The 26,806-nt window shown below is 34.0% G+C and overlaps 1 protein-coding gene across 2 annotated transcripts; it reads right to left on the minus strand.

The window, feature by feature from the left end:
- Positions 1–482: 482 nt before the first annotated feature.
- Irak1bp1 (interleukin 1 receptor associated kinase 1 binding protein 1) lies at positions 483–23,532 on the minus strand. Of its 2 annotated transcripts, XM_076859987.2 has the most exons (4): positions 23,102–23,531; positions 10,261–10,326; positions 1,956–2,086; positions 483–1,851 (listed from the first exon to the last, which is right to left on the minus strand). In XM_076859987.2, exons 1-4 carry the CDS (start codon positions 23,414–23,416, stop codon positions 1,587–1,589), a joined length of 777 nt encoding a protein of 258 aa, XP_076716102.1. In that variant the 5' UTR covers positions 23,417–23,531; the 3' UTR covers positions 483–1,586. The 2 variants fall into 2 exon arrangements, with proteins under 2 accessions (XP_076716102.1, XP_076716103.1); XM_076859988.2 differs by lacking the exon at positions 10,261–10,326 and having other exon boundaries at positions 23,102–23,532.
- Between the last annotated feature and the right edge of the window lie 3,274 nt (positions 23,533–26,806).

Raw genomic sequence — 26,806 nt, forward strand, 5'->3', positions numbered from 1 at the left:
AATGGAAAGCATATGGTGTAACAGACTTGTGATATGATCGCTTATAAACAATATACAACTCGATAGCAATGGTTTGTACTTGTTAAATAGCTTAAGGATCATTGTATATCAGTGTATGACCCTGCTTTGTTTAAATAGGTAGGCAATACCTTTTTATGGCTCTCAAGTACTTCAAATGTGGCAAGGAAGTGCATTTTAAATTTTTAAATTTTAATTTCAAAATTGATACTTGATCTAGTTACTGGATAACTTAAACATGTTTGGAACAACTTGGATATGTGAATCAGTTCTTCCAACTTCTCAGTATAGGAATTTAATACAGATCAAGTATTTATGATAAAAATTTAGCATATGAGTTGAGATGTGCTGTAACATAAGATATACTGGATTTTAACAGACTTAGAACAAAAGAGAATATAAGTATATTGTTAATAATTTTAAAAATATTTATTATATACCAAAATGATAATACTCTGGATATAATGACTTAAATAAAATACATTATTAAGATTACTTTTAACTGTTTTTCTACTTTTATAATACACGTACTAGGAAATTTTGCATTACACATGTAGCTTGTAGCACACAGGTGCTAGTATCATCTAACAAGCACTGTAGAAGAGAGTCTAATTCATACATTATGTCAATTTTGGGCATCAATATTTTCCTAGTATACCTTATTGTCCTTTTATTCAAAAGTATTGTTTATCATTCTTTTTGTTAATGTTGTGAAGTTGTTGGTCTGTGTCTTCATAAAATGGTCTGGATCTAGTAAGAAAATTATCAGATATGTTGAGAAAGAGAGTCTTCTATCAATTTCCTCTTCCCTACATTTCTTGCTAGGTGTGACTACTCTTTACCTGAGCTATTTCTAAGGACTGAGTTTGCAGTGAGCATCTTTGAAGGAAGAGGCAATGCCTTCTAGGATCAAGAGGTTTGCTTTTGTTCATAATAAAAAGCAGTGAATTTTTCAAGCTCCGTAGTCCTCAGCTATAAGAATGTGTAGTTATGTTTACGGCTATATTGTGCTTCCCTATGTAACGAGGGACAACGGGAGCCAATGACAATATGCTGATGTTCATGCTCCTTTGTTTCTGATCCTGGAGTCTCATGTATTCTGTCAGCATCTAAGAAACTGTAACAGGCTAAATTACTAGTTTGTAAATAACCAAACTCATGAATTTAGAAAATTATTAGGTCTGATGGGATGGTAAGATTTCCTTTTATATGTAAAAATTTTAAGTTGTGGAAGCCTAGTTTTTATATAAAATGTGGTGTCATATAAGAACATGGATGAAATAAAAGTGTCAGCTTTTTCCTATATTGTAAATATCATACATGCACTTGTATGAATTGTTGATATACAGAAGTGTGCATATATTACATTTATTTCCCAAGAACATTTCTCAGTTAGTTCTTGAAAAGAAAAGGTAAACATTCTGTGGAACTATATTCAAGGTCTTAAAAATCTTATAAAGAAACACTTTATCTATTATACAACATATGTACTCAGGACAAAAGGAAACTTTATAAAAAGTACAAAAATAGATAAAAAAATACAAATACAACATATTTTGTTTGGAACTTTAGAGATGTTTTTTTTTCTTCTCTTTCCCTTTTACCTCAAAAGTTATAAGTACTTTTGAAGCAGCATGTATTGTTGCACTTGTGATTTTTTGTTGTATAGTTAATGAACTTGAGGATGACTGATGATTATCTGGTTGGCCATCCCATTCTTTTGTTTCTTCTTCTTTGATTAGTAAAGGTTTTCCTAGGGTTTGGCCAACAAGGTTACAGACTTCTTGAGCTTTGCGCCATGCATTCTCAACAGCAACAAGACAGGCTTGCCGTCTGAGGAATTAAATGCAGAGATTATTAATATGGCATTCACTGAATAGTTTTGTTTAAGCAATTAATAATTTAGTTAATAATAATAAAAATGTGCTTAAACTTACCGAAGATTCTCAACAGAGCCTGGAGTATGATAGAATTGGGGTGGACTGATGACAACAGAGCTATCTAGCTTTTCAACGAGGAAATTACAAATATTTTGCATCTTTCCAAATTCAGTAAATGTAATGCAAACCTGTAAATGAAATGACACTTGGTATTATTTTAATGTCTGATGTACTGTTTCAAATTTATTTTTTTTAAATATGAGTAAAAAAAGTAAACCTAGATTATAAGGTCCTTTTATATTATATAATAGAAAAGAAAGATTATTTGATACTTAAATTATTTTGCTATTAAAGGACTCTTGCTTATGAATTTTGAAATTTATCTATATTGACCTGAATATTTAAAATTCATTTATTCAATTTGAATTTCTATGAAATTGGAGGATTTCCCCTTCAGTTTTATTTTTTGGCTAATTTCTAATCCTGATAACTTTTTCTTTTTCTTTAATCTAATCTATGCCATTAGATACTGATAAGCAGCAATTACATCATACTTCACTGCTGCCACTAGTCATTTTCACATCTATGTGCAGAAGCTAATCTATTTGACTATGTTCTGCATTGTATAAGTTGAGGTCATCTCATACATTCTTTGTCTTTACTACTACTACTCTATTAATCATACTATGATCTATATGGACATCTTCTAATATCATAGTTTATTTTTTAGTTTTATAATTTCAAATATATATAATAGTACAGTTAAGAATTTGAAGAATTTCCAGTCATCAATTACCTAACTTCAAAAATGATCACATCATGGCACCATTTATGTATTTATTTATTTTAAATACACTATATATATTTTAGTGTAAAGTTCTATGACTTTTGATAAATATGTAGAGCTCTGTAACTACAATAATAGACTTGTTTCTCTAAATTCCCTCAAAGAACCCCTTTATTAAATCAATCCTTACCTCTGGCAACCATTGGTCTGTTGTTCTCTTGTTATACATTGAACTTTTTCTGAATGTCATATAAATGAAAGCATACAATATGCACCTTTTTGAGACTCACTTCTTCCACTTGGCACAATGCATCTGTGATTCATCCCTATTCTGGCATAATAGTGGGTTAATTTTTTTTAGTTGTAGATGGTGAATAGTCGGTTAATTTTATATTCTGTTATATGAATATAAACATAGTTTTTTTGAAAACACTTTAGTTGTGTCCAATTTTTGGCTATTATAAATAAAGATGCTGCTTTGTCAAAGTGTTCTAGATCCTTTGAATTTCTACATGTATTTTATAGTCAGTTTGTCAATTTCTATGGGAAAAAAAAAGCCTAGCTGGGATTTTTTTTTTTTTTTTAAACCTCACTAAGTTGCTGAGGCTGGCCTGAAACTTGCAATCCTCCTGCCTCAATCTCCTGAGTCATTGGGATTATAGGCAAGCACCAAGGTGCCTGGCTGCTAGCTGGAATTTTGATTAGAATTGTAATGAATCTATATATAAATCACTTTTGGGAGAACTGATATCTTAATAATATTGAGTCTTTTAAGTCATAAACATGGTTTCTCCATTTACTTCTCCTTGCAGTTCTATCATTTTTGTCTCAAGTATTTTGAAGCTTTGATCTAAGTATTTAGGATTGCATGTCCTCTTGATTAACTCTTTTTTAGTATTATGAAATTATTTTCTTTATTTGTGGTAATATTTTCTTCTTTGAAATCTACTTTGTCTAATATCATTTAGTCACTCTACCTTTCTTTTGATTCGTGATAGCATGGTCTGTCTTTCCTCATCTTTTAACCAATGTGATGTGCCTTCATATTTAAAGTATGCTTCTCTCAGACAGCATATAGAGAGAGTTCACTTTTTTATAATCTGAAACACTTGCCTTTGAATGAAGGTATTTGGGCCATTTACATTTAATATGATTGTTGATATGGTTAAATTTAAACCTCTGATCTTACTATTTATTTTTGATTTGTCTCTGTTCCTCTTTTTCTCATTTTGTTTTCTTTTGAATTGAGTATATTTTTTATTAAATTATTTATTCTAATTTGTTATACATGATGGCAGAATGCAATTCATTTCATATTACAAATATAGGAAACAATTTTTCAAGTCACTGATTGTACACAAAATATTTTCACACCACTCATGTCTTCATACATGTACTTAGGGTAATGATGTCTAACTCATTCCACCATTGTTCCTACCCCTTTGCCCACTCCATTACCTCTGGTTTGCCCTTTCTAAAGTTCCTCCATTCCTCCCATGTTCCCCACCAATGCCACTGAGTCAGCATTTTCATATAAAAGAAAACATTTGACCTTTGGTTTTTTGGGATTGGCTAACTTCACTTAGCATTATATTCTCCAACTCCTGGATTGAGTATATTTTTATTATTCTATTTTATATCCTTCATTGGCTTATTAATGATAGTCCTTTTTGCTATTTTAATGTTTGTTTTAGGGTTTACAGGATACATGTTTAACTTATCAAAATCTTCCAAGAAATGTACCATATTTTTATATATAAGAACTTCACAATACTTTACTTATATTTTTTAAAGATTTATGTAATAAAAATATCATATATTAACCATATAGTTAACATTTTCAGTACTCTTCAGTCCTTTATGTAGATTCCTGTTTCCTTCTGGTCTCTTTTCTTCTGTCTAAATGATATCATTTAACATTTCTCATAGTGCGCATATATAGGTAATGAATTATTTCAGCTTATTTAAACACTCTTTAATTGGCCTTTGTTTTTGAATAGTATTTTTGCTGGATATAGAATTCTAGGTTTATAGTTGATTTTCCCTCTTAGTTGGTTAAATATGTTAATTCTACTGCTTCTTCCCTTGCATTGTTTTCAAGGAGAAATATGTTGCCTTTGTTACTTGGTATATAATGAATATTTTTCCCTCTGGCTATTTTATTACTCACTGTTTTTAAGCAATATGATTATAATGTGCACTTGTATATTTTTGTATTTGTTGTGGTTAGGGTTGATTAAACTTTTTGAATCTGTGGTTTTACAATTCCCCTTAGGTTTGGAAAGTTTTTGGTTCTTATTTCTCCAGATGTATCCTTGTCCTCCATTCTCTCCTCCACTGGGACTTAAAATTAAATATATATTAGGTCACTTGCAAGTTGTCCCTCAATCCATTGATTTTTTTTTTGTCTTTTCTTACTGTGTTTTGTTCTAGATGTTCTTATTGCAGTGTCTTCAAATTCACTAAGCTTGGCTGTGTAATGTCAACTTTGATATTAGTCCTATATTTCTTTTTTTCACACTATAGTTTTCATCTCTGGAAGTTTAAGACTTTTACCTCTCTCCTCTCCCTTACTTAATTTTTGAGTGTATATAAAACAGTTCTAATAACTTTTTAAAAATATTCTTTTTAGTTGTTGATGAACCTTTCTATTTATTTATTTATATGTGGTGCAGAGAATCAAACCCAGTACCTCATACATGCCAGCAAGTGCTCTACCGCTGAGCCATAACCCTAGCCCTCTAATATCTTTCAATGACGTTGCCAATTAATTTTAACATCTGTATCAGTTCTGCAGTGGTTTGACTTTATTTTCTCTTTATTATAAACTTTATTTCTCTGCTATTTTGCAGGCTAAGAATATAGATTGAATCTATGGGCAAAATTTTATAGAGGCAAATATAAAATCCCAGTTCATTTTGAATCAGTAAATAAAAAAATAAGATGGAAGAAATATGATTTATTGGGAGAACTATGATTCAAAAAGCAGCATGTGAGAAAGACTGTTAATTACTGACCAAGGCTATAAGCTAAATAGAACAAAGTGATGCAAATGCCCAAAAGCTAATTCAGTCTATGTGTGTTACTAGGAAAAAATATTCTAGAGTGAGGATAATAATCATCTTCCTCTAACATGAATAGTCAAATCACAGCAGGACACTATAGATGTAGATCCTTTAGGAGGAAATTGACTAACTCAGGAAAGAGTTTGTCATATAAGAAACAACCAAAGAAAGCGAGGATCTTTACCCCTAGAGAAGACAAATGTAGCATCAATATGATAGTGAGCTTCAGCTATATACTTCAAGAAAATAATTAGCTTTTTTTTTTCCTTCTGGAAGAGATACTCTTAACAGTAGACAGGTACAGTAAGTCAATTTTGGTATAAGGTTAGAAAATGTTGTTTATTAGATGTCTGAAATGCAATGGGTCTTATGTATAAAATATTTCAAAAGAAAAATGAATAGTTAAAACAAAGATTGGATGAGATATGGATGGAAAATGCTCAACATATGATGTTACTGGAGTCCTAGGCTAGGGTCCTGACTCCAGTGGTCCCAAAAAGACCATGTTTGGCCACTTGTCCCAAACACCAAAGAGAAAAGGTACATGAAAAGCAGGAAAGGATACTTTAATCAATGAGGCCATGCTGGGAAGGCAAAGTGAGATCCAGCTTCTCAGTCCTATCTTCAGAGCACACATGAGTATAGGTTTAAACAGAGGATGGAATGAGGTAGGGGACAAGAGGTCTGCATAATTAAGCAGATTTGATTAAACTGTAGTTTAGTTGTTCATTCTCTGAGTTCTGTTTCTATTAGGTAGTGCCAGAGATGTCTACCACTTGAGAGGGCAATTTCCTCTTGTTGCTCAGGAAATTTATCCACCAGACCTGTAATCCTAGAAAGGGGTAAAGAGGGCACACTTCAGTTCACATGAGATGGATGACAGTTCCTGCTGGGGGCAGGGAGCAGTCTCATCATGGGATGTTATGGTTTAGCCATGAGGTGTCCCCCAAAAGCTCATGTGTAAGATAATAAAAGAACATTCAGAGGTAAAATGATTGGGTCATGAAAACCTTAATCTAATCAGCAGGTTAATTCACTTGAATGGATTAACTAGGTGGTAAGTGTAGGCAGATAGGGTGTGGTTGGAGGAGATAGGTCCCTGGGGGTGTGCCTTTGAGGCTTATATTTTGTCTTTGTTGAGCAGAGTATCTTCTTGGTGTCCTGAGCTGCCTTGCTCCACTACACTCTCTGCCAGGATCTTTTGCCTCACCTTGGGCCCAGAGCAATGGAGTCTGCTATCTATGGACTGAGACCTCTGAAATGGTGAATGCCTAATAAACTTTTCCTCTAAAATTGTTTGTCATGTTTTTTGATCACAGTGGTGAAAAAGCTAACTAAAACATGGAATAATTTCCAGGAAGGTTTAGGACAAGCTTGAAGACTTATAGGTGCCACCCCAGAGGTCTGAAATAAGAGTTGCTGTAAATGTTGTCTCTGTCTTCAAGACAAACAGATAAGTATGGTAAATTTAGGGCTAATAAACCTTGTATTACTATAAGGTTTTATTTATTTGTTCTTTTTAGATATATATAACAGAAGAGTATATTTGACATATTATACATACATGGAGTATAACTTATTCTAATTAGGATTCTATTCTTATGGTTGTACATGATGTGAAGTTTTTTGATAAACACTCCTTAGAAGATTAGTATACCAATGTACAGAACTAAGCAGGAACACAATCCAAAGTTTAAGGTAATAAAGGAAACAAATATAAAATAAAGGCAGAGATGTTAAGCTTTCTCTTGCTTTCAGTTACCCATGACAGCAACTGCAGATCTAGGTAAAGAGTCACTGCTTTTAGCAAAGGCAGCCTCTCTAAGTCCCAGTTATAATGGGAGGCATTCAGGAAAAACAAGTGGGAACAGGGAGGGGGAAATTCTTATGAGTGCTACACTACTTTTTCTTTTGATATACATTAGTGAATGCCTCTAATATTTCAGGCTTTAAAATCTCTCTTGACACTGAGATTATTATAAGAAAGAACAAAAGAAGTGACAAGTATACCAATATAGGAATTTCAAAGCCCGGTTTTTAATCCAACTCCCACTTCCCACACATATTCACTCATCTACATTTAATGAAGTCATTTAGAAACTTTCTAACCTTCAACATGTTTATTCTTAAACCAAAGGGGAACAGCCAAGTGGTGGGAGGTTAGCTAAAACATCTTTAAAATGCCTTTCAGAATGAAAATTTCAGATATTATGTGGAAAAGTAATGTCCATTAATCTTTTAAAAGTTTATAATGGACAAACCAAAAAACTGCACACATTTTACATATACAATTTGATGAATTTTATAGTAATCTGTGTTACCATTACCACAAGGAACATAATGAAGACCATAAACCTATTTATCACTTTGCAATGTTTTCCTGTAGTATTTGCTGTTTTGTTTTTCTTTCTGTGGTAAGAACATTAAAACATGAAATCTACCCTCTTAAATTCGTAAGTGCATAATACCAAACTAATTATAGCTACTATGTTGTAGAGTAGATATCTAGAACTTATTCATCCTATATAACTGTAACTTTATGCCTGTTGAACAAGATCTCCTATTCCACACACACCCCCTTCACACTCTATTTTCTGCTCCTGTAAATTTGGATATTTTAGATAATATCTACTACTGGTGCTAATCTAAGGACAATCATGTATTGGATTGTATAATATAATGTGAGTTCTGGTTTCCAGAGAGCTCTATACAAAATGTAATCAGATACTCTCTTAAGAAAATTGAATATAATACATTAAAAAGGCAAGTTAAAGCAGAAGGAAAAGGAGGAGAGTTTAGTTAAGTCATCATTTAGTTATTTCTTAAAACAAGCAGCTCTAATGTACTCTTTGTACCTGAAAGTTCAATCTCTATAAAACTCTGTGGTCTGGAAAATATGCCAGTTTTTCACAAAATATGAGACTATTTTTTTTTTCTCTCCTCTTTTCTTCTTGATATACCCTCACAATAACCCTCTTTAACTAAGATAACTTGCTCCTCTGTGTTACAATCTGAAGCTCTTAACAGGTAGTATCTACTATTAAAATGCTATAGCATACTCCCAACTTTCAACCTCTGTAATTTAGACTGTTCTTCATTTTGTTTTGAAAGATATTTTTTTAGTCCCCACTAGTATACTTTTGCCAAATGGATCACTAAAATCATAATAAATAATTTTAAATTTCCTTGAAATAGTTACATTAAAATGGTGAAATCACAAAACTGTTAATAGGAGATAACAAACAGAATATTGTTTACTATCTCAAGAGATAAAAAGACAGGATTCCAGTTTTTCACTCTAATTCTTATTATATGCCCTTTAAGAAGTCTAGATCTAAGTGATCTAAACCTAATAGAAAAATTAGAGAAAAAATAATCTATCTCTGCCTGAAGATAGGACCAGGTGATACCTTGAGGTACTTCCTACTTCTAAAAACAAAGATTCTCTGACTGGGTAAACAAGATTCCAGTCTAACCTCATTGTTCTTTTTCTCCTGTGACAAGGAGGCAACATGGATTAAGCACATACGCCAAACATGTGGTTTCAGAAACATATTCTGATTCCATAAAAAATATCCTAATCATCACACTTTAAAGGAAAGTAAAAAGCTGAGGCAGTTGTAGGCTCTAAATAATGTTATCATCAATTAAGTATACTTAAATGATTCCCTCTTTGTGTGTGTGTGTGTGTGTGTGTGTGTGTGTGTGTGTGTGTGTGGTGCTGGACACTGAACCCAGAGCCTCACAGGCAAGTGCTCAACCACTGAGCTATATCCCTAGCACCTTCTTTTTAATTTGTGTAAAGGAAAAGCAGTTTTTATTTCAAATAATACTTATTAAAACACAGTTAAGTTGCATTGTGGAATAAAAGAATGTTAAAATGTGTTTCAATCCTTTATGACTTTTTTCATTTATTCTTTTTAAATTTTACTTGTTCATTTTAGTTATACACGACAGTAGAGTATATTTTAAGATATTTATACAAACATGAAGTATGTCTTATTCTAATTTAGATCCCAGTCTTGTAGATGTACCTGATGTGGGGATTCACTATGATGTATTCATATATATACATAGAAAATTCATGTTAGATTCATTCCCTTGTCTTTCTTATTCCTAGACCCTCCCCTTTCCTTCATTTCCCTTTATCTAATCCGCTGAATTTCTATTCTTCCCCTCCCTACTCATTTACTCTTTATCTAAGAGAAATTTCTTTCCTGTAGTATTTCCTGCTCACCAGGCAATAATTTTACTAAAAGTTTATTCAGCTGGTATTTAACTGCTATTTCCCTGTTGCTATTTTTATTGCATTTTAAATAACTTCTCTTAAATCTCATTAAATATATTTAAAAGATCATCTATATAACATCAAAAATTATTTTGAGAAAAATAATCTTTTATCAAAACTACGAGAAGCATGTCTCTGGTATATTTTTTTGCAAGAATAAAACTAAATGACAAGTTGTCTCCACAAAATCATGCTGTTTCCACTTATTTGCTAAGTACATACTTCTGCTTCCATGTGATAAGCATTTTCCACTCTTCTAAAATCCTTTGTCACAGTTACATTTTCTGCCTGAAACAGAAAGTACAAGAAGATGATTACTAAGTGTGTGGCTATTAAATATAATTGCTCTAAGGCATAAACCAGAAACCTGAACTTATGAAAATCAGGAAGACATAAGAATTAAAAAAAAACACAAAAAACCCTGTATTGCATGATATTTTAAAACTGTCCTAAAAGTGACACAAAATAAATTAAGAAACCTACAAATATTTGCTTAAAATTTGATCATAATTATATATTTGTAGAATATAAAGAAAGTATGAACTTAGGGAAGCATAATATGAGGAACTGTTTGTACACACTGCATAACATATTTAATGTTAGAGGAGTCTCAGTATTTTTAAAATTTACTTAGTAATAATACACAAAAAATTTATAAGTAACATAAACTTACTGAATACCTATTATTTGTACCTTTTGGCCAAGTTACCAATTTTTTTTTTTTTTTTAAACTCTGGGGATTGAACTTAGGGGCACTTGACCACTAAGTCACATCCCCAGCCCTATTGTGAATTTTATTTAGAGACAAGGTTTCACTGAGTTGCTTAGAGCCTCACTTTTGCTGAGGCTGGCTTTGGACTCTCGATCCTTCTGCCTCCCTCTCCTGAGCCTCTGGTATTACAGGCTGCACTATAGCGCCCAGCAATTTACTCAATTTTTTTGAGCCTTAGTTTCTAAATTTATAAAATCAGGTTAATATCTAGTTTAGTTTAAAAAGGCTGAGACGAATGTTTTCTCTGATATAAGGGAGGTAACTCAAAATGGGGTAGGGAGGAAGAGCATGAGAAGAAAATTACCTCTAGATAGGGAAGAGAGGTGGGAGGGCAAAGGAGGTAGAAAGGGAATTACATGGAAGAGGGAAGGAGACCCCCTACGTTATAGAGAATTCGGGTATGATGATGTGAGGAAAAAAAAGAAGTGGGTCACATTAGATTGGGTAGAGAGAAGTGATGGGAGGGGAGGGGAGGGGTAGGGCGTAATGGAAGAACAGCAGAATAAAATAGACATTATTATTGCTGTGGGTATATTTGTGACTGCATGACCAATGTAATTCTGCAACCTGTACACTCAGAAAAATTAGAAATTATATCCCATCTGATTCAAATGTATGATATGTCAAGATCATTGTACTGTCATGTGTAACTAATTAAAACAAATAAAAAATAAAAAAATTTCAAACAACAAAAACACACACAAAAAATAAAAAGACTGAGAACAGAATGTATATGTATATTTTATGTATATCACATAAAATTGCTATGAAAATTTAAGCTGTATGTAAAGTACTTGACAAAAAGCCACTCAGCAAAGTAGATGTTATACTATTATGATAAAAATGTTTCTGAAGCTGAAGCAGAAGGATCATAAGTTTCAAGGCCAGTCTCAGCAACTTGGCAAAGTTCTCAGCAATGTGATAAGAATCTGTCTCAAAATAAAAAACATAAAGGGCTGGAGATACAGCTCAGTAGTAATGCACCTTGGGTTTGATCCCCAGTACCAAAACAACAACAACAAACAACAACAACAACAACAACAACAATAAAACATTATCCTAAAAAAAAAAAAAAGGGAAAAATTATGCCCAATGTGATTCAGATCATTAAGGCCATACCTTAGTTTCAACAGGTCAGATAAACTCCTCCTAAAGCCTTGGAGGCAGGATCACTATTCAGAGCCACCAGGAGAAGGACAGCCCCCTCCACCCCGTGTAGAACTGTGGGGGTGACGCTTCTGCTCTAAGGTCCTAGAGGACAGATTATGGAACTAAAGAAAATCATTCTCAAGCCTTAAGGTCTAATGGAAATTGCCTTGCTAGGTTTTGGAGTTCCTTGGAAACTCTCACCCTTTTCATTTTTCTTATTTCTCCCTTTTGGAGTATAAGGAATGTTTTTTATATTCCCATCTCACCATTGTATTTTGGAAGTACATTACTTGTCTAGATTCACAAGTGATTTAGATGATATTTAGATGACCACTTCAGAGTTAATACTGGAATAAGTTAGACTCTGGAGATCATTGGAACAGTATGAATGTATTTTGCATGTGATAAGGTTATGAATTTGGTGGTGAGTGCAAGGAACAGGGATGGAAAGGTTTGAATCAAATTGTCTTCTCAAAATTCTTATGTTGAAGCTATAACCCTCAATATGATGTTAACTGGAGATGGGGCCTTTGGGAATTAATTAGGTCAGGAAGGTGGAGTCCTAGTCTTATGATATTAATTTCATGAGACTGAGACTCAAGGGAACTTGATCTCTCAGGCACCAGGAAAGACCCCCTTCACCAGAATCTGACCATGCTAGCATTCTTATTTCAGACTTCCAGCCTCCAAAACAGAAAACAAATTCCTGATGTTTACGCCAATTAAAATTTTTTTTTCTAAAACAGTGAACTTGGGCCTGTTTATTTTTAGAAAAGTAATATTAAAACTTTTTTTGATTCTCTAGGTTAATACTGGTACATAATTCTAATAAAAAAGTTAAATTTATTATTTAGTTTTCAAAAAAGTTTTAAAATTCATCCTTGGGAACAAGTATAACATTTTATAAAATTCTTTGTATCTTTCAAAATATATGTTAAATAAATATATAATAATTATTATGTCAAATAATAATAGCAAGTTGTAAGGAAGATGGCTGTATCTAAAGTTTAAAATATAAACTAAGTATAAGCAATTGATATTATCCAGAAAAATTCTAAAAGCTTTAATCTGGTATATGAACTGAAGTTCCAATGGTAGCTCTGTTATTTGTCATTCTCATAAAAATATTAATGTGAATTTTTAAAATTAAAACAGTAATGCCTGTTCATTGTTGAAAATTTAGAACAAAGATAAGTATGAAAAAGCACTGTGTGTATACACATATATGGCTTATAATCAGTTTTTTCACTGATGTTAACAAGTTATTTTTCTGTCATTTAACATTCTTTTATGATATGTAAATATACTTTTGGTCCACCTTTGATATCACTTTTTTCATTTTTTTCTCTACTTCATACATATAAAACTTCTGATTAAAAATTTATTATAGAAACACTTTTAGGAAAGGAAGCTGGAAAGAAAATATCTTATTTTTAATAGTGTTATTTAAAAAAATATAAACATGTTAATTAAAGAAAATCTAATACTAGAGAAAAAGACAAAAAGTAATATCCCCAAACCCCATTACTATTAATATTTTAGTAAAAATTTTACTAAACCATCTATCATTGCATATAAATATATCTATATCGGTGTCTATATTTTACTGTTTGTTTTGTGGTACTGGGGATTTAACCCAGGGAGCTTAACCACTGAGCCATGTCCCCAGCCCTATTTTTTAATTTTGAGACAGGGTTGGACTTGTTTGCATAGGGCCTCTCTAATTTTCTGAGGCTGGCCTTGAACTGGAGATCTTCCTGTCTCAGTCTCCCAAACTACAGGGATTATGGGTGTGTACCACCAAGCCTGGCTAGACTTTTTCATAAATACATCCTACATTCTGTTCTCAGCCTTTTTAAAATAGACTTTTTCATTGGGATAATATTAAATTTAAAGAAAAGGCTGAGGTAGGAGGACCACAGGTTGAGACCAGCCTTAGCATGTTAGTGAGGCCCCAAGCAATTTAGCCAGATCCCAAATAAAATAAAAAGCGCTAGGAACATGGCTGACCTGAGTGGTTAAACATCCCTGGGTTCAATACTCAGTAGCAAAAAAGAAGGGGGAAAAAAAAGCTGCTAAGCTGGTATAGAATGTCATATGCATCAGTTTCAGACTTCTCTGATCTTATTATCTTAAATTATTTTGACAGCCAGGCACAGTGGTGCGCACCTATAATTCCATCAATGTGGGAGGCTGAGGTAGGAGGACTGCAAGTTTGGGGCCAGCCTCAGCAACCTTCGAGAGCCTGTCTCAATAAAAAAGGACTGGGGATGTGGCTCAGTGGTAAAGCACTCCTGGGTTCAATTCCCAGTTCTAAAAGAAAAAAAAGTTATTGTAATGGATTTGGCCAACATTGGTGCATTACCATTAACTAAGGCCCAAACTTTATTTGGATTTCATAAGTTTTTACACTAGTGTCCTTTTTACTATTCCAGGATCAAATCCATGATACTATATTACATTAATTCATCTCTTTTGATCTGTAACAGTTTCTCAGTCTTCCCGTTTTCATGATCTTGAAAGTTTTGGTCATATATTTTACAAACCTTAATTTGGTTTGTTTTGCATTTTTCTTGTGGTTACACTGAGATTATCTTAGGAAAGAATATGATAGAAGTAAAATGCCTTTTTCATTACAACATATCTACATTACTCATGATGTTAACCTTGGTCACTTGGTTAAGGAAGTATTGCCAGGTTCCTTCACTATAAAGTTACTATTTTTTTTCTTTCTATACTTTATTAGAGGCAAGACATTAAGTGCACTCCATACTCACTCAATAAATACAGACTTTAGGATTGAAGTTGGAACCTATAGACCTTTGACATACATCTATCCTTTATTTTTTAAGCACTTCTTTTAACTTTCTGGTACAGTATGTCAGGCTCATGTACTTTTCCTGCCCCAGCTCTAAACTTGACTATTTCTTCAAGAAGCATAGTACCTTCTGAGATTGGGATTTAGGACCAAGATCTTAATGCTACAACTGTTTACTACCACTTAAGAGTTATTCCTTCTAGGCCCTCTTTAGTGGAAGAGCTAGATGATGTATCCTAATGCATACATACATACATATCTAGGATTGTTTCTATATCTTTCCATCTTTAGGAAGGTAAACATGGGTTCCTGCTGATTTTTTCAGCTCTAAGTCAGAATCAAAGAGGTCATTATAACTGTCCTATCTTTAATAGTGAGAAACCTGGTCCTCACCATCCACCGTCCACTTATTTATTCAATGCTAGTATACGTGTAAAGCAGATTCAGAATTGTTAATGTACACCCCCTTGGAAAACAAATTTACCAACTAGAATATAGGGTTTATGTGCCTTTCATTTTTATCTTAGAATTTCCAGTAAAAAACACCATTTTCCAAGGCTACTCCCTTCCTTCCCACAACACTTTCAGCGAAGTAATGCCATTCATTTGTAATAGTTAGGTTTATGTGTCACACTCTGAAATCTACTTTTGGATTGATCCTCTTACAGCCTATTTAATGCCTTTTTTTCTACTTCACATATATTAATGTTCACTCTTTGTGATCTACAACTCTATGGTTTTTGACAAATGCATGAAGTTATATATACACCATGCCAGTACCATGCATAATAATTCTTTCACTTTAAAGTTTCCTCTGTGTATCCCTTTTACAGTCAACCACTTGCTTCTCCAACAATCCCTATCAATCACTGATCTGATTTGTCTCCACAGTTTTGCCTTTTCCAGAATCACATGAATGGAATCCTTTTGGGGCTCGTTGTCTTCACTTAGCAATATACATGTAAGTTTCACTCATGATGTTCTATAAATTGATTTCTGTACTTTTTATTGCTGAATAATATTCTTTTGCATAGATATATCACACTGTTTATCTATTTGCTGATGAGAAACATCTTGGTTGCTTCCAGTTTTAGAAATTACAAATAAAGGTGCTATTAACATTTAAGTGAAGATTTTCATATGGACATAAATTTTCAATTCACTTGGATAAATTATCAGAGGTGCTTGTTTCTATGATAAGTCTACATTTAACTTTATAAGAAACTATAAGACTATCTTCCAAAGAATACATCATTTTGCAATTTCACCAGCAATGATTGATTGAGAACTACTATTGCTCTACATCCTCTTCAGCATTTGGCACCATCATATTGTGTTCTAATAGGTACACAGTGATATATCATTGTGGTTTTAATTTACATTTCCCAAATGACAAGTAATATTGAACCATATTTTCATGTATATATTTGCCATTTGTATGTCTTTGAAGAAATGTCTGTGTATATCTTTTTGCGAATTTTATTGAGCTGTTTGTATTATTGTTGAATAAGTTATATATATGTGTGTGTGTCTATATATATTCTTGAAGTTCTTTGTCAGATATGTAATTTACAAATATTTTCTCCTAGACTTAGATTGTCTTTTCATTTTTCTAAGAGTTTTTTTCTTTCTTTCTTTTTTAGTGGTGCTAGGGATTGAACCCAGAGCATTGTACATGCTACGCAAGTGCTCTACCAACTGAGCTACATTCCCAGCTCCCTAACACTGTTTTTCACAAAGCAATTTTAAAAAAGTGATAAGGTACAATTTATCTTTTTTTTTTTAGTTTATGGATTATGCTTTTGGTAATAAATCTAAAAACTCATCTTCAAACTTAAGGTCCCATAGATTTTTTTCTTTTACTTTCTCCTAAAAGTTTCATATTTTACTGCTGGGAAAGACAGTTTTGTTCATTCAGGTCTTAAGTCCCTTCTCAGCTGCCTGTGGTCTAGAACTTGGATCTAGACCTTGGATCTAGATCTTAGAATACTTCTTTGCAAGAGATAAAGTATCCTCATAGCTTATGCTGGGCACTGAGTTTATTGCCTTGCATGGGAATCTTTCCCTATTTCAGGCTTAATGTGGAATCCTTTTTTCTATTGAGTGTGTGTATTGCATGGGGCCTAGACAACTCCATTGCTATAGCTGTCCCCACTGGGGAAAGGATGGGGTCTTTTTTATAGCAGCAGAAGAGATAGACATGCTGGCCAATTCCCCTGTGGAGGGATTTGCTGACTGTGGGAGATTGATACTTACTACTGAAGTTGATTTTGCTGTTTGTTCTTAATGTGAGTAAAGTGTTGCTTTATCCAGTGCTTGACTGCTTGTGTTTTCTTAGTGACTCCCAAACCAAGATGCACTGGAAGAAGTACTCAGATTCCTACTCTGATAATAAGCAATGATGCCACTTGCTTAACATTTACACTTAAGTGTATTATACATCTTGAACAAATTTTTATCTAAGGTGTGAGCTATCATTCATTTCTTGCACATGGACATTGGAGTATTACAGAAAAGACCATCCTTTCTTTACTTTAGGCCCTAGCATTTTTCTCTCTGAAAAAGAGAAAATTATTAGAAGCAGTAAAACAGTTACTTCATTTAGCCCAGTGATTCATAAAGGGAAGCTTGAGAAATTTTGAAAGCAATCTATATAAAATAGCTATCTTTCTTATCAATATAACCACATATTTGCTAAATTTTGAAAATACAAATGATATAGGGAATGGGGAAGTGAAAATTGCCTGTTGGCAATCACTAAGAAGGTCTAAGGGGAATATAAACAATGCTTCCAAGAAAATACAGAAAGAACCCAAAGTTTTTAACAGAATTACAGTTTCTAAGTTTCTAATTAAAAAGAACCTAACTGCATTCGCAACTTGCAACCTTTACTGCTTGATTATTGAGCTTTAACTGAAGGTAGCTCTAGCCCAACTTTAATTCTCTGGGTTTCCTATTGGGGAAAAAAATAATAAAATAGCCAATTACCATGTTGCCCTTGTTTCACTGATCCTTTTTAGAACAATTTAGCATCAGTCTAAAACCTATTAAAAGACTCCAATTTACTCCTCAGTTCTGAAATATTCCTCAAGTCCTTTGCGATGCATTCTTTGCTGTAGCATGCTATATAAACCTGAGTCTGTTTCCTGTAGTTATATTCCCGTTTAGCTGGTGGGCTCCCATGGAGAGTATGAGATCTGTTGTATATGTATAAGTTGTATATCTATAAGTGGTTCTCAACCAGAGGATGATTTTGTCCTCCAGGAGACATTGCCAACGTGTAGAACATTTCTGATTATCACAATGTAGGAAGAAAAGCACACTGCCATTACATAGTAGAGAGACAAAGTGACCAAGTGTTCCCATTAGTCTGGAAGTGAGGAGGTTCCTAAGACATGAGAAAATCAGTTTCAAGTAAATAGGCACATTTTGGTTACCCTATGGATATGGGCCAGGAATGTTGCTGAACATCAATGCGTAGCCCTGGATGACAAAGAATTAGATGATACAAAATGTTAACAGTGCCAATATTGAGAAACCATGCCAATATCACGTAAACCTAAAAAATATTGAATTATACAAGCATAATTCACTAAGTTTTCCCAATTAAGCACTTTTATATATAAATACAATGAATTGGTCAATATGGGAATAACATTAATAGCCAGTTGTTTTCATAAAAAGGCAAACATAAAGAAAACCATAAAACTTTACAGAAAAAATTACTGAATAAATGGACTAGGACACAATACTGCAAAATCAGCAATTATCCTAAAATGAACATATAAATATAATGTAAAATATGAACAGAGAAGTCTTATTTGTCCTATAGGATTTCCCACTATCTGGAATTTCTGATTGTATTCCCATTTTGCCATTTAACGTGTACCACTCCTTGCAGATAGGAAATCATTTCAGGGGAACAATAACGAGGTCAGAATTCTCCCTCAAAGATTTTATAAAGATGTTAATAATTTAAATAGTGTGCTACTAATATAACCCAATTCCAGAACATCTGAAGACTGCAAAAAACAATAATCGGGAACATTTTAAAGCAACAGGTAAAAAAGGCAATATGGAATTCTCATATCGTAGATTTTTCTCTTCTCTTTCAGAGCAGAAGTCCTATGATTCAGAGACACCCCCATAAGTCTTTATTGCCTTGATATCATGTCTGACTTGCCCCAAGATTAGGTTAAAAGATGGACAGATATCCAAATCTAAACTGGTCTACTGCATTTCCCTGGCCACAAAGACAGTTTAAATTATCCAGTTAGAGTGAATGCAGGTTTTTTTTTTTTTTTTTTTTAACATGGATACATTAATAAGCACAATTGTCTTTTTAAGATATAGTATTTGATGTAAGGCTTCAGATTATTGCAGTCATTTTGTATCATGCAGGAAGATGCAGGTGAAGCCAAGGGAACTACATCAAAATAGAGTCTTGACCATATTATACTTGATTACTCATATTACTACTTTTCAGTTAGGTAAAGAAATATTTTTTTATTAGTAAAGGTAGTTTAAGATAGGTTCCTGCAAACACAATAAGGAAATGACAGACTTCAATACTTTGTCTCAGTACAGTTATTTACAAAACTCTTATTCTTATACCAAGGTGAAAATAAAACATAACATTTAATGCATTTTCTAGGGTCCCTTACTATTTCAGACGTATCAGTTAATGGCTATATGACATCACGCTTAGGAAGGACCCAATAAGCATTACGTTGAAAGCAGAAAACATACAGAAAAGATGAATGAATTTGGGTAAATAAAAATTCAAAATTTTGAATATTCACAAGTATAAGCTAAATTATATGATAAATAAGAAACTGGGAGAAAACTTTTGCAATATATGATAGACATAAACTCTGAACAATCTTAATTTTAAGGTTCTTCTAAACTAACCAAGAAAAAACAATGGAAAAATAGGAAAGTGCCTGGAAACTAATATGAAAAAAGTTTAACTTCAAATGTTAAAAAAAAGTAACAGAATAATTTTTTAGACTTACTGAATTAACAAAATTAAGAAACAAAATACTGCCTGCCATGCCATGGTGTGGTATAACTTATTTTCCTAGAGTGTAATTTTTCATCAACCTTCAAGTATATATATATCTATATTCCATATAGATATATATAGATTATATATATATCAAATATATATATAAATATACACTCACTATATATATATGGCAGTTAATGTCCAAAGAACATTAATTAAGGATTTATATAAACATTTAGCTATAAGTACATCATTTTTTTACCATTCTTAATAATAAAAAACTACTGTTAATATATATGTTCTATCTGTTCCATTATTCTCTGTCTTAAATTGGGTGACTCCAGGACCAGATCCTGGGACAAAGATTTGAGTACAGGTGATTTTGAATATGATCCCATAGAACACCAGAGTGGGAAGAGAGACAGGGAAGGAAAATAAGCCATTGTCAAGGAAATTACTACTATGGGTAACTCAAATTTAATCCTATAGAAAAACCCTGCAACTGGGGTGGAACACATGCCTCCAAGTTTTTCTACTCAAGGAGTGAGGAAGCTGGGGTCTCCTCAGTCATTCCAGTTTCATTTAAGCCTTCAATTGAAGGCTGTTAGGATGAGGGGTTAGGAATTTCCAAGCATTATTGTCTGGCCTCACATGCAGGCAGGATAAATTCTGGTAGCCAGGGAAAACTTTCATTTTCAGGCAAATAATTCACATATGTTGGCAGACAGAAGTTGGGCCTGCATGCATACAAATGTGAAATGCCAACAGACAAATGTGAAATGCCAACAGATAAATGTGGGGGTGATCAGTATCATCTGCTCAATCACCCACTGCCAAGAGAATAAAGTAGCAACATACTTTAGTAGTCAAGAGCATGGGCTTTGAAATCAAAGTTCTTGGAGTTTAAACTCTGCCACTTCCCATATGTGAATAATCGCTCTGGTCCTGAGAGTTCTCATCTGTAAAACAGCAATACTGATTTTATAGGGTAGGAATACTAAATGAAATAGCATTTGTAAAAGGCCCAGCAATAATAATTAATAATATCTAAACTCTTCAGTAGGGCACACAAAGTTTTCTCCATGTTCTGCCTCTAGCTTTCTTTGTCAATCTTACCTCCGATTCTCCTTTATGTCCCCCAGGTCTTCTGTGTCCTAGCTATTCTGAATTGCTTATAGTGCTCAGAACATATATGCTTGCTGAGTTCTAATGAGGAACAGGAATGCTTTCCCTTCAATTATTGTTTAATATTTGACAGAAGTGTCACTTCTTTTATGAGATCTTACTGAAACTCCTCAAGTACAATGAACATTGTTTTCTTTCTTATTCTATTACATACATACTTATATTATTCTGTTTCATTTGTGACTCTTCAGCAAATTGCCCTTATAAAAGAGGCTCCAGTAAACTGCCTTGCCCCTTGACTATGTATACCTTTGTGGTGCACATGAACACAACTCATGAATGCAAAAAAGCCCTTTGCTTTGGGGAGGTTTAATATATACAGACAAGTAAATCAAGAGTTACACAGGGTGATACATTTTATTAAGGAGTAGAGTATCATATAATAAAGACTTGTGTTATACTGGGAAGGGAATGCCAAAAGGTGTGCTTGGCCTGGGGAAAGAGGGGAAAAAGTTAGCTAGACAAAGAGAGGAGAGAAAGATGACAGGAAATGAAGAGAGTTAAGTTCCATATATTAAGCAAAAGAGTTTAAAAGTATGAGGAGCCTTTTAAGTAGGGGTATGATACTTATAAAACTTACAACCCAATATTCTGAAGTTTAAAATGAATAAGGACTTTATGAATGCAAGTAATTCATCCTGAAAAGTAATATAAATGATTTTAATTTATTATTTATTGAACAAATCATCTACATGATTGCCTTCCTTCATTAACAGAGATAATTTGGGAGATTACTATCCTTTGTCTTGTCTTAATCATCGAATCTTAACATAATTACTCTAAACTAGACTTAGTAATTTATTTTGTTTTACATATTAGAAGTTAGTGACACGTGGGCCCAGTTTATATTTTATGTAAATGACTTAATTCAAACAAGATTATGGCACTGGTAGCAGGTTTTTAAGAAACATTTTTCTATATAGTAAGCCCATTTTATTCACATTATTTAGAATTAGCATTTGAATTCTTCTAAATCATAAATCTCTTTTGAGAATTTTTTCCTAAATGACTTAATAACTCTTATTTTTGTAAATGCAACACAACCATATTTTCCTTATTAAAATACAGACTTGCTTTTCAGGGCTATGGCATTTCTAGCAATAGACTGGAAGCAAGAATGACTGCACTTTTACAAACTCAATGTTACTCTGCATCAAGTAAGATCTTTGTTCTTTAGAATCCAAGTACTTTGAAACAGTTTATGTCTGTTTTCCAATTTTCTTTCATTCTAATTATCTGGAGCCTGGGATAGTTGGATGCAACCTAGATTTTGATTTCAGAACACAGAAGATCAAATACTGCTATGCTAAAGTTCAGAGCATTACTTACCTTCATTAAATCTAGAAAATGGGGATATTAAAACATGATTAACAGGGTTGTTGTATGGATAAAATAAAGCTGGCTCATTTTTTTTTTCTTAGGAGTGGGCTTTAAGGTAAGATTTATTAAGTGATTTGTCTCATGGGCATCTCTGTTAAGTAGAGGTATTTCACATATGTCACATCCACAATACACTGGTTTAACGGTTCTAAAAAAATGTTAAAACTAAGAATGTTGAAGAATTTTGGGGGGAGTTTTTATAAACTTAAAATGGATGCTACCTCTTCACCTCCTGCAATACTGTTTACAAAAAAAATAGTGAAGAACCACACATTACAAAACTTTAACGTGCTTTGGAGGAAGCAGGTCATGTCTTATTTGCTAGTTCCATGATACAGAGTAAAAATGACAAAAAAAAAAAGGGCGGCGGGGGAAGAAAAAGAAAAGCAAACTTAGGGCCCAGCTTTCTACTTAGCCAAGTATTTACATCTAACATTTCAAGTTTTAACATTTCATCAAATGTAAAAACAAAATCACTGCATATATGGCCAGATAAAAACCTACCCAATCTGCATTTTTTTTTTTTTTTTTGAAAGTTCACTGAGGTCAAGAATTGCTTTCATCTAGAACATGGAAAGGTCAAAAAGATTCACTTGGCTAGGTCGTGGTGCCTTCAAATATGATGCATCAAAGGCTTTCCAAACGCCCAAGCATCTCCACACCGGCATCCCCACCACAGTGTTCTGTCAGGGCCCTCCACCCACCCTTTTGTGTCGTGAGGCTGGAAGTTTCCGCTGTGCTGAACTCTCACCTGCAATCCCTGCTGCTGGAGACACTGCGTGATGTAGTCTAGGCGACGGCCAACACTCTTCTTAGCCTCCGACGCTGCCTCCTTGGTGCTGCTCACTCGCACTGCCACTTGTGCCCGGTCAGGGCTAGCAGACACCTCCGCAGTGCCGCTGACGTGCACTTCGCGGGTCGCGGCTTGGGCCTGTGTTGAGGAAAGGGGGCGGCAGACATTGGGCCGCGTTTCTCCGCCAGTGATCAGATTGTTTTCCTGGCCCCGATCAGCCCAGGGAACCAGTTCTACGAACACGCGCGACGGAGGGGGCCGCTGCAGCGACATAACTAGGGCCTCTGGGTTTCCATGGCAACTCCCGGCTGACCGCGGCCGACCGGAGTAGTGCACCGCGCAAAGGATGCCGGGGTGGGGTGGGGCCGAGCTTTTCCCCGGAGTTCCGCACGCCTGATAGAAAATCTTCCTGCGTTTTCTTTCTGAGGCTTTGGCTGAGCATCTAGGTATAGTTAAGATGTTCACTCTACGACCTTCAAAAATCTGAGCGCACTTTCTCTGTGGCCTCCCCTTTAGTTAGCTCCGCCTTTCCACACAACCTCGGCGTCCTCCCTCGGCCTTCCGCGCCCGGGGTGGGGGGAGTGGCGGAAGTGGGGAACGGGCTTTGCCGGACTGCGCCCGTGTTTCTTTTGGAAATTCTTTGGAAACTCTTGGAAGAATTTCCCCTTCTTCCAAGGCCCCATCCTTTTCTTACCACTAAGCAGTGATCATTGTGAAAACAGTCTCCTGACTCACCCTTCATTACTGTTGGAATTTTATCAAGAGAATAGGGGGGGGATGTTAATAAAATATAATAATAGTGGTAATAAAAGATTAGAACGCTTCTCTTAAAGGAATCTGAAAAAGCCAAGTAACAGTCCTCATGCAGTTTATCATTTTTCTTTTATTAGTATGGTAATTTGACAAATCCGATGGTACCTGCCCTTCATTTGATAAAATATTTTTATCAGATGAAAACACATGATGAAAAACTTTAAACTCACTTTAAAAGCTTTCCCTAATCCAAAATAAGTAAATAAATAAATAAAGAAAGAAAAATCTTTTTTTCCACACTTGAAGACATTCAAGATTTTTCTTAAACTTAAAAAATTCGTTTTCCCCAATGGTGATTGTGGGAGAATATAGTCTCCAAAATGAATTATTGAATGAATGATCATTATAAGCAAAAAGCAACAGAAGTTTGAAGTATATTTAGGCTATGCTAAAAGATTTCAAATCAATGGGAAATGATTGAATAAATGATATAGGGAATTGGTTAGCTATATTAAAACACTGAGCTATATCTTGCATTATACACTGAAAATAACATTTCAGTGACCAAAAAGGAAAAAAATAGAACTGGAAAAACATGTAGATAAGTATAAATATAATTCTGAGGACGAGAAGGGCGATCTCAAGCATAATCTCAAATGCAGCACCAATAAAAGAAAAGTCTGAAAAATTTGGCTTGCAAATTTTAAAATGACAGTAAGTAAAGCAAAAAAGAAGTAGTTGAAGGAGAGAGGGAAATAAATTGGAAAAATATTTGTAGCATTCATCATGTATGAAAGGCTAAGGTCTTAAAATTAGAGTGCTATTACCTGAAGAAACAAATCTAAAGAAAAAAAAAAAGAAATACAGAGGTAAACTGCTAATATGTTTGGACTGACATGACAAAAACCATAGACTGACTTTGATGCTTACACAACACGAATTTATTTTCTTACAATTCTGGAGGTTAGAAGTCCAAGGTCACTATATCAGCAGGTTTGGTTTCTTCGGAGATTTTTCACTTTGGTTTGCAAACATCTGCCTTCAAATGACCTTGCCTGTTTTATGACATTACTTACTCTGTAAAGGCTTTGTATCTAAATACAGTATTGGGGTTGACACTTCAGCATGTGAATTTTGGGAAAGGACACAATTCAGTAACTATAATCCAAAAGAGCAAAAATACTGATAGCCCTATGTCATGAGAAAAAGTTTATCCTCACTGATAAAGAAATGTGAATTTAATCACAGTAAAATATATATCTTTTGAACTATCATTTTGTTCAAAATAAAGTCAGAATGGAGAAGAAAAGATAAAGGTAAGTTTTAAAGAAGGATGTATTGGCAACAGAACTATAAAATAAATAAAAACAGATATGCCTAAGAAGATTCAGATTTTTCAGGGGAGAATTAATGAGAATTATTGTTTATTTATTTTTTTAATCTCACAATGACCTAGTTATCTGAGTCAAGGCTGAGCCCCTAGCAACCATTCTGAATAAAGAATGACTCTATCAAGTTGGTTGGATCGATAATGTGTGTGTGTGTGTGTGTGTGTTCCCCTCTGCCTGTTCCCCTTCATCCACTTTACTGATCTTCTATTTAGTTACTGTTTTTTTTTAAATTGGTGCTTTATTTATGTATTTATATACATAAATGTGGAATTTGTTGTGGTATATTCATTACAGGTACATAGCAATATTTGGTCAATTTCATTCTGTAGTTTCTCCCTTTTCCCATCACTCTTCTCTCCCCTCTATTCCCTTCCTTTACTCCATTGATCTCTCTTCTATTTTCATGGGATTACCACCACCTTTCCCCCCTTATTTTGCTGTAGTGTCTGCGTATGAGAGAAAACATTCGACTCTTGACTTTCTGAGTCTGGCTTATTTCACTTAGCATCGTGTTCTCCATTTCCATCCATTTTATCAGCAAATGCCATAATTTCATTCTTATCAATGACTAAAACTCCATTGGTGTGTGTATGTGTTTGTGTTTGTGTGTATCACATTTTCTTCATTCATCTGTTGATGACCATCTGGGCTGATTCCATAACTTGGCTATTGTGAATTGTACTGCTATAAATATTGAAGTGCTTTCACACTGTAGTATGCTGACTTAGGTTCTTTTGAGTGAATACCATGGAGTGGGATAGCTGTATCATATGGGGGTTCCATTCCTAGTCTTTTTTTTTTTTTTTAGAGAGAGAGTGGGGGAGAGAGAGAGAGAGAGAGAGAGAGAGAGAGAGAGAGAGATTTTTTTTAATATTTATTTTTTAGTTCTCGATGGACACAACATCTTTGTATGTAGTGCTAAGGATCAAACCCGGGCCGCACGCATGCCAGGCGAGGGCGCTACCGCTTGAGCCACATCTCCAGCCCCCATTCCTAGTCTTTTGAGGAATCTCCATACTACTTTCCAAAGTGGTTGTGCTAATTTGCAGTTCTACCAACAATTTATGAGCATACCTTTCCCCCCATCATCATCAACATTTATTATTATTTGTATTCTTGAAGATTGTCATTGTAATTGGACGTGAGACAATATGTCAATATGGTTTCCATTTGCATTTCTCTGATTGCTAGGGATGTTAGACATTTTTTCCCCATATACTTGATGACCTTTTGTATTTCTCCTTTTGAGAAATCTGTGTTTAGTTCTTTTACCCACTGTTAAGTTTTTTGGTGTTATGTTTTTGTAAAAAATATTCTGGATATTAATCACCTGTTGAAGGAGTAGCTGGCAAAGATTTTCTTCCATTCTATTAGCTTTTTCTTTACAGTCTTCTCTCTTTTGTTGTGCAGAAGCTTTTAAATGTAATGCCATCCCACTTTTTGATTCTTGATTTTATTTCTCAGGCTTTAGGTGTCTTTTTAAGGACAATGTCAATATGTACAGTGCCAATATGTTAGA

The sequence above is a fragment of the Callospermophilus lateralis genome, chromosome 6 (genome assembly GCF_048772815.1).
Source record: "Callospermophilus lateralis isolate mCalLat2 chromosome 6, mCalLat2.hap1, whole genome shotgun sequence".
In the NCBI taxonomy this organism is placed as follows: domain Eukaryota; kingdom Metazoa; phylum Chordata; class Mammalia; order Rodentia; family Sciuridae; genus Callospermophilus; species Callospermophilus lateralis.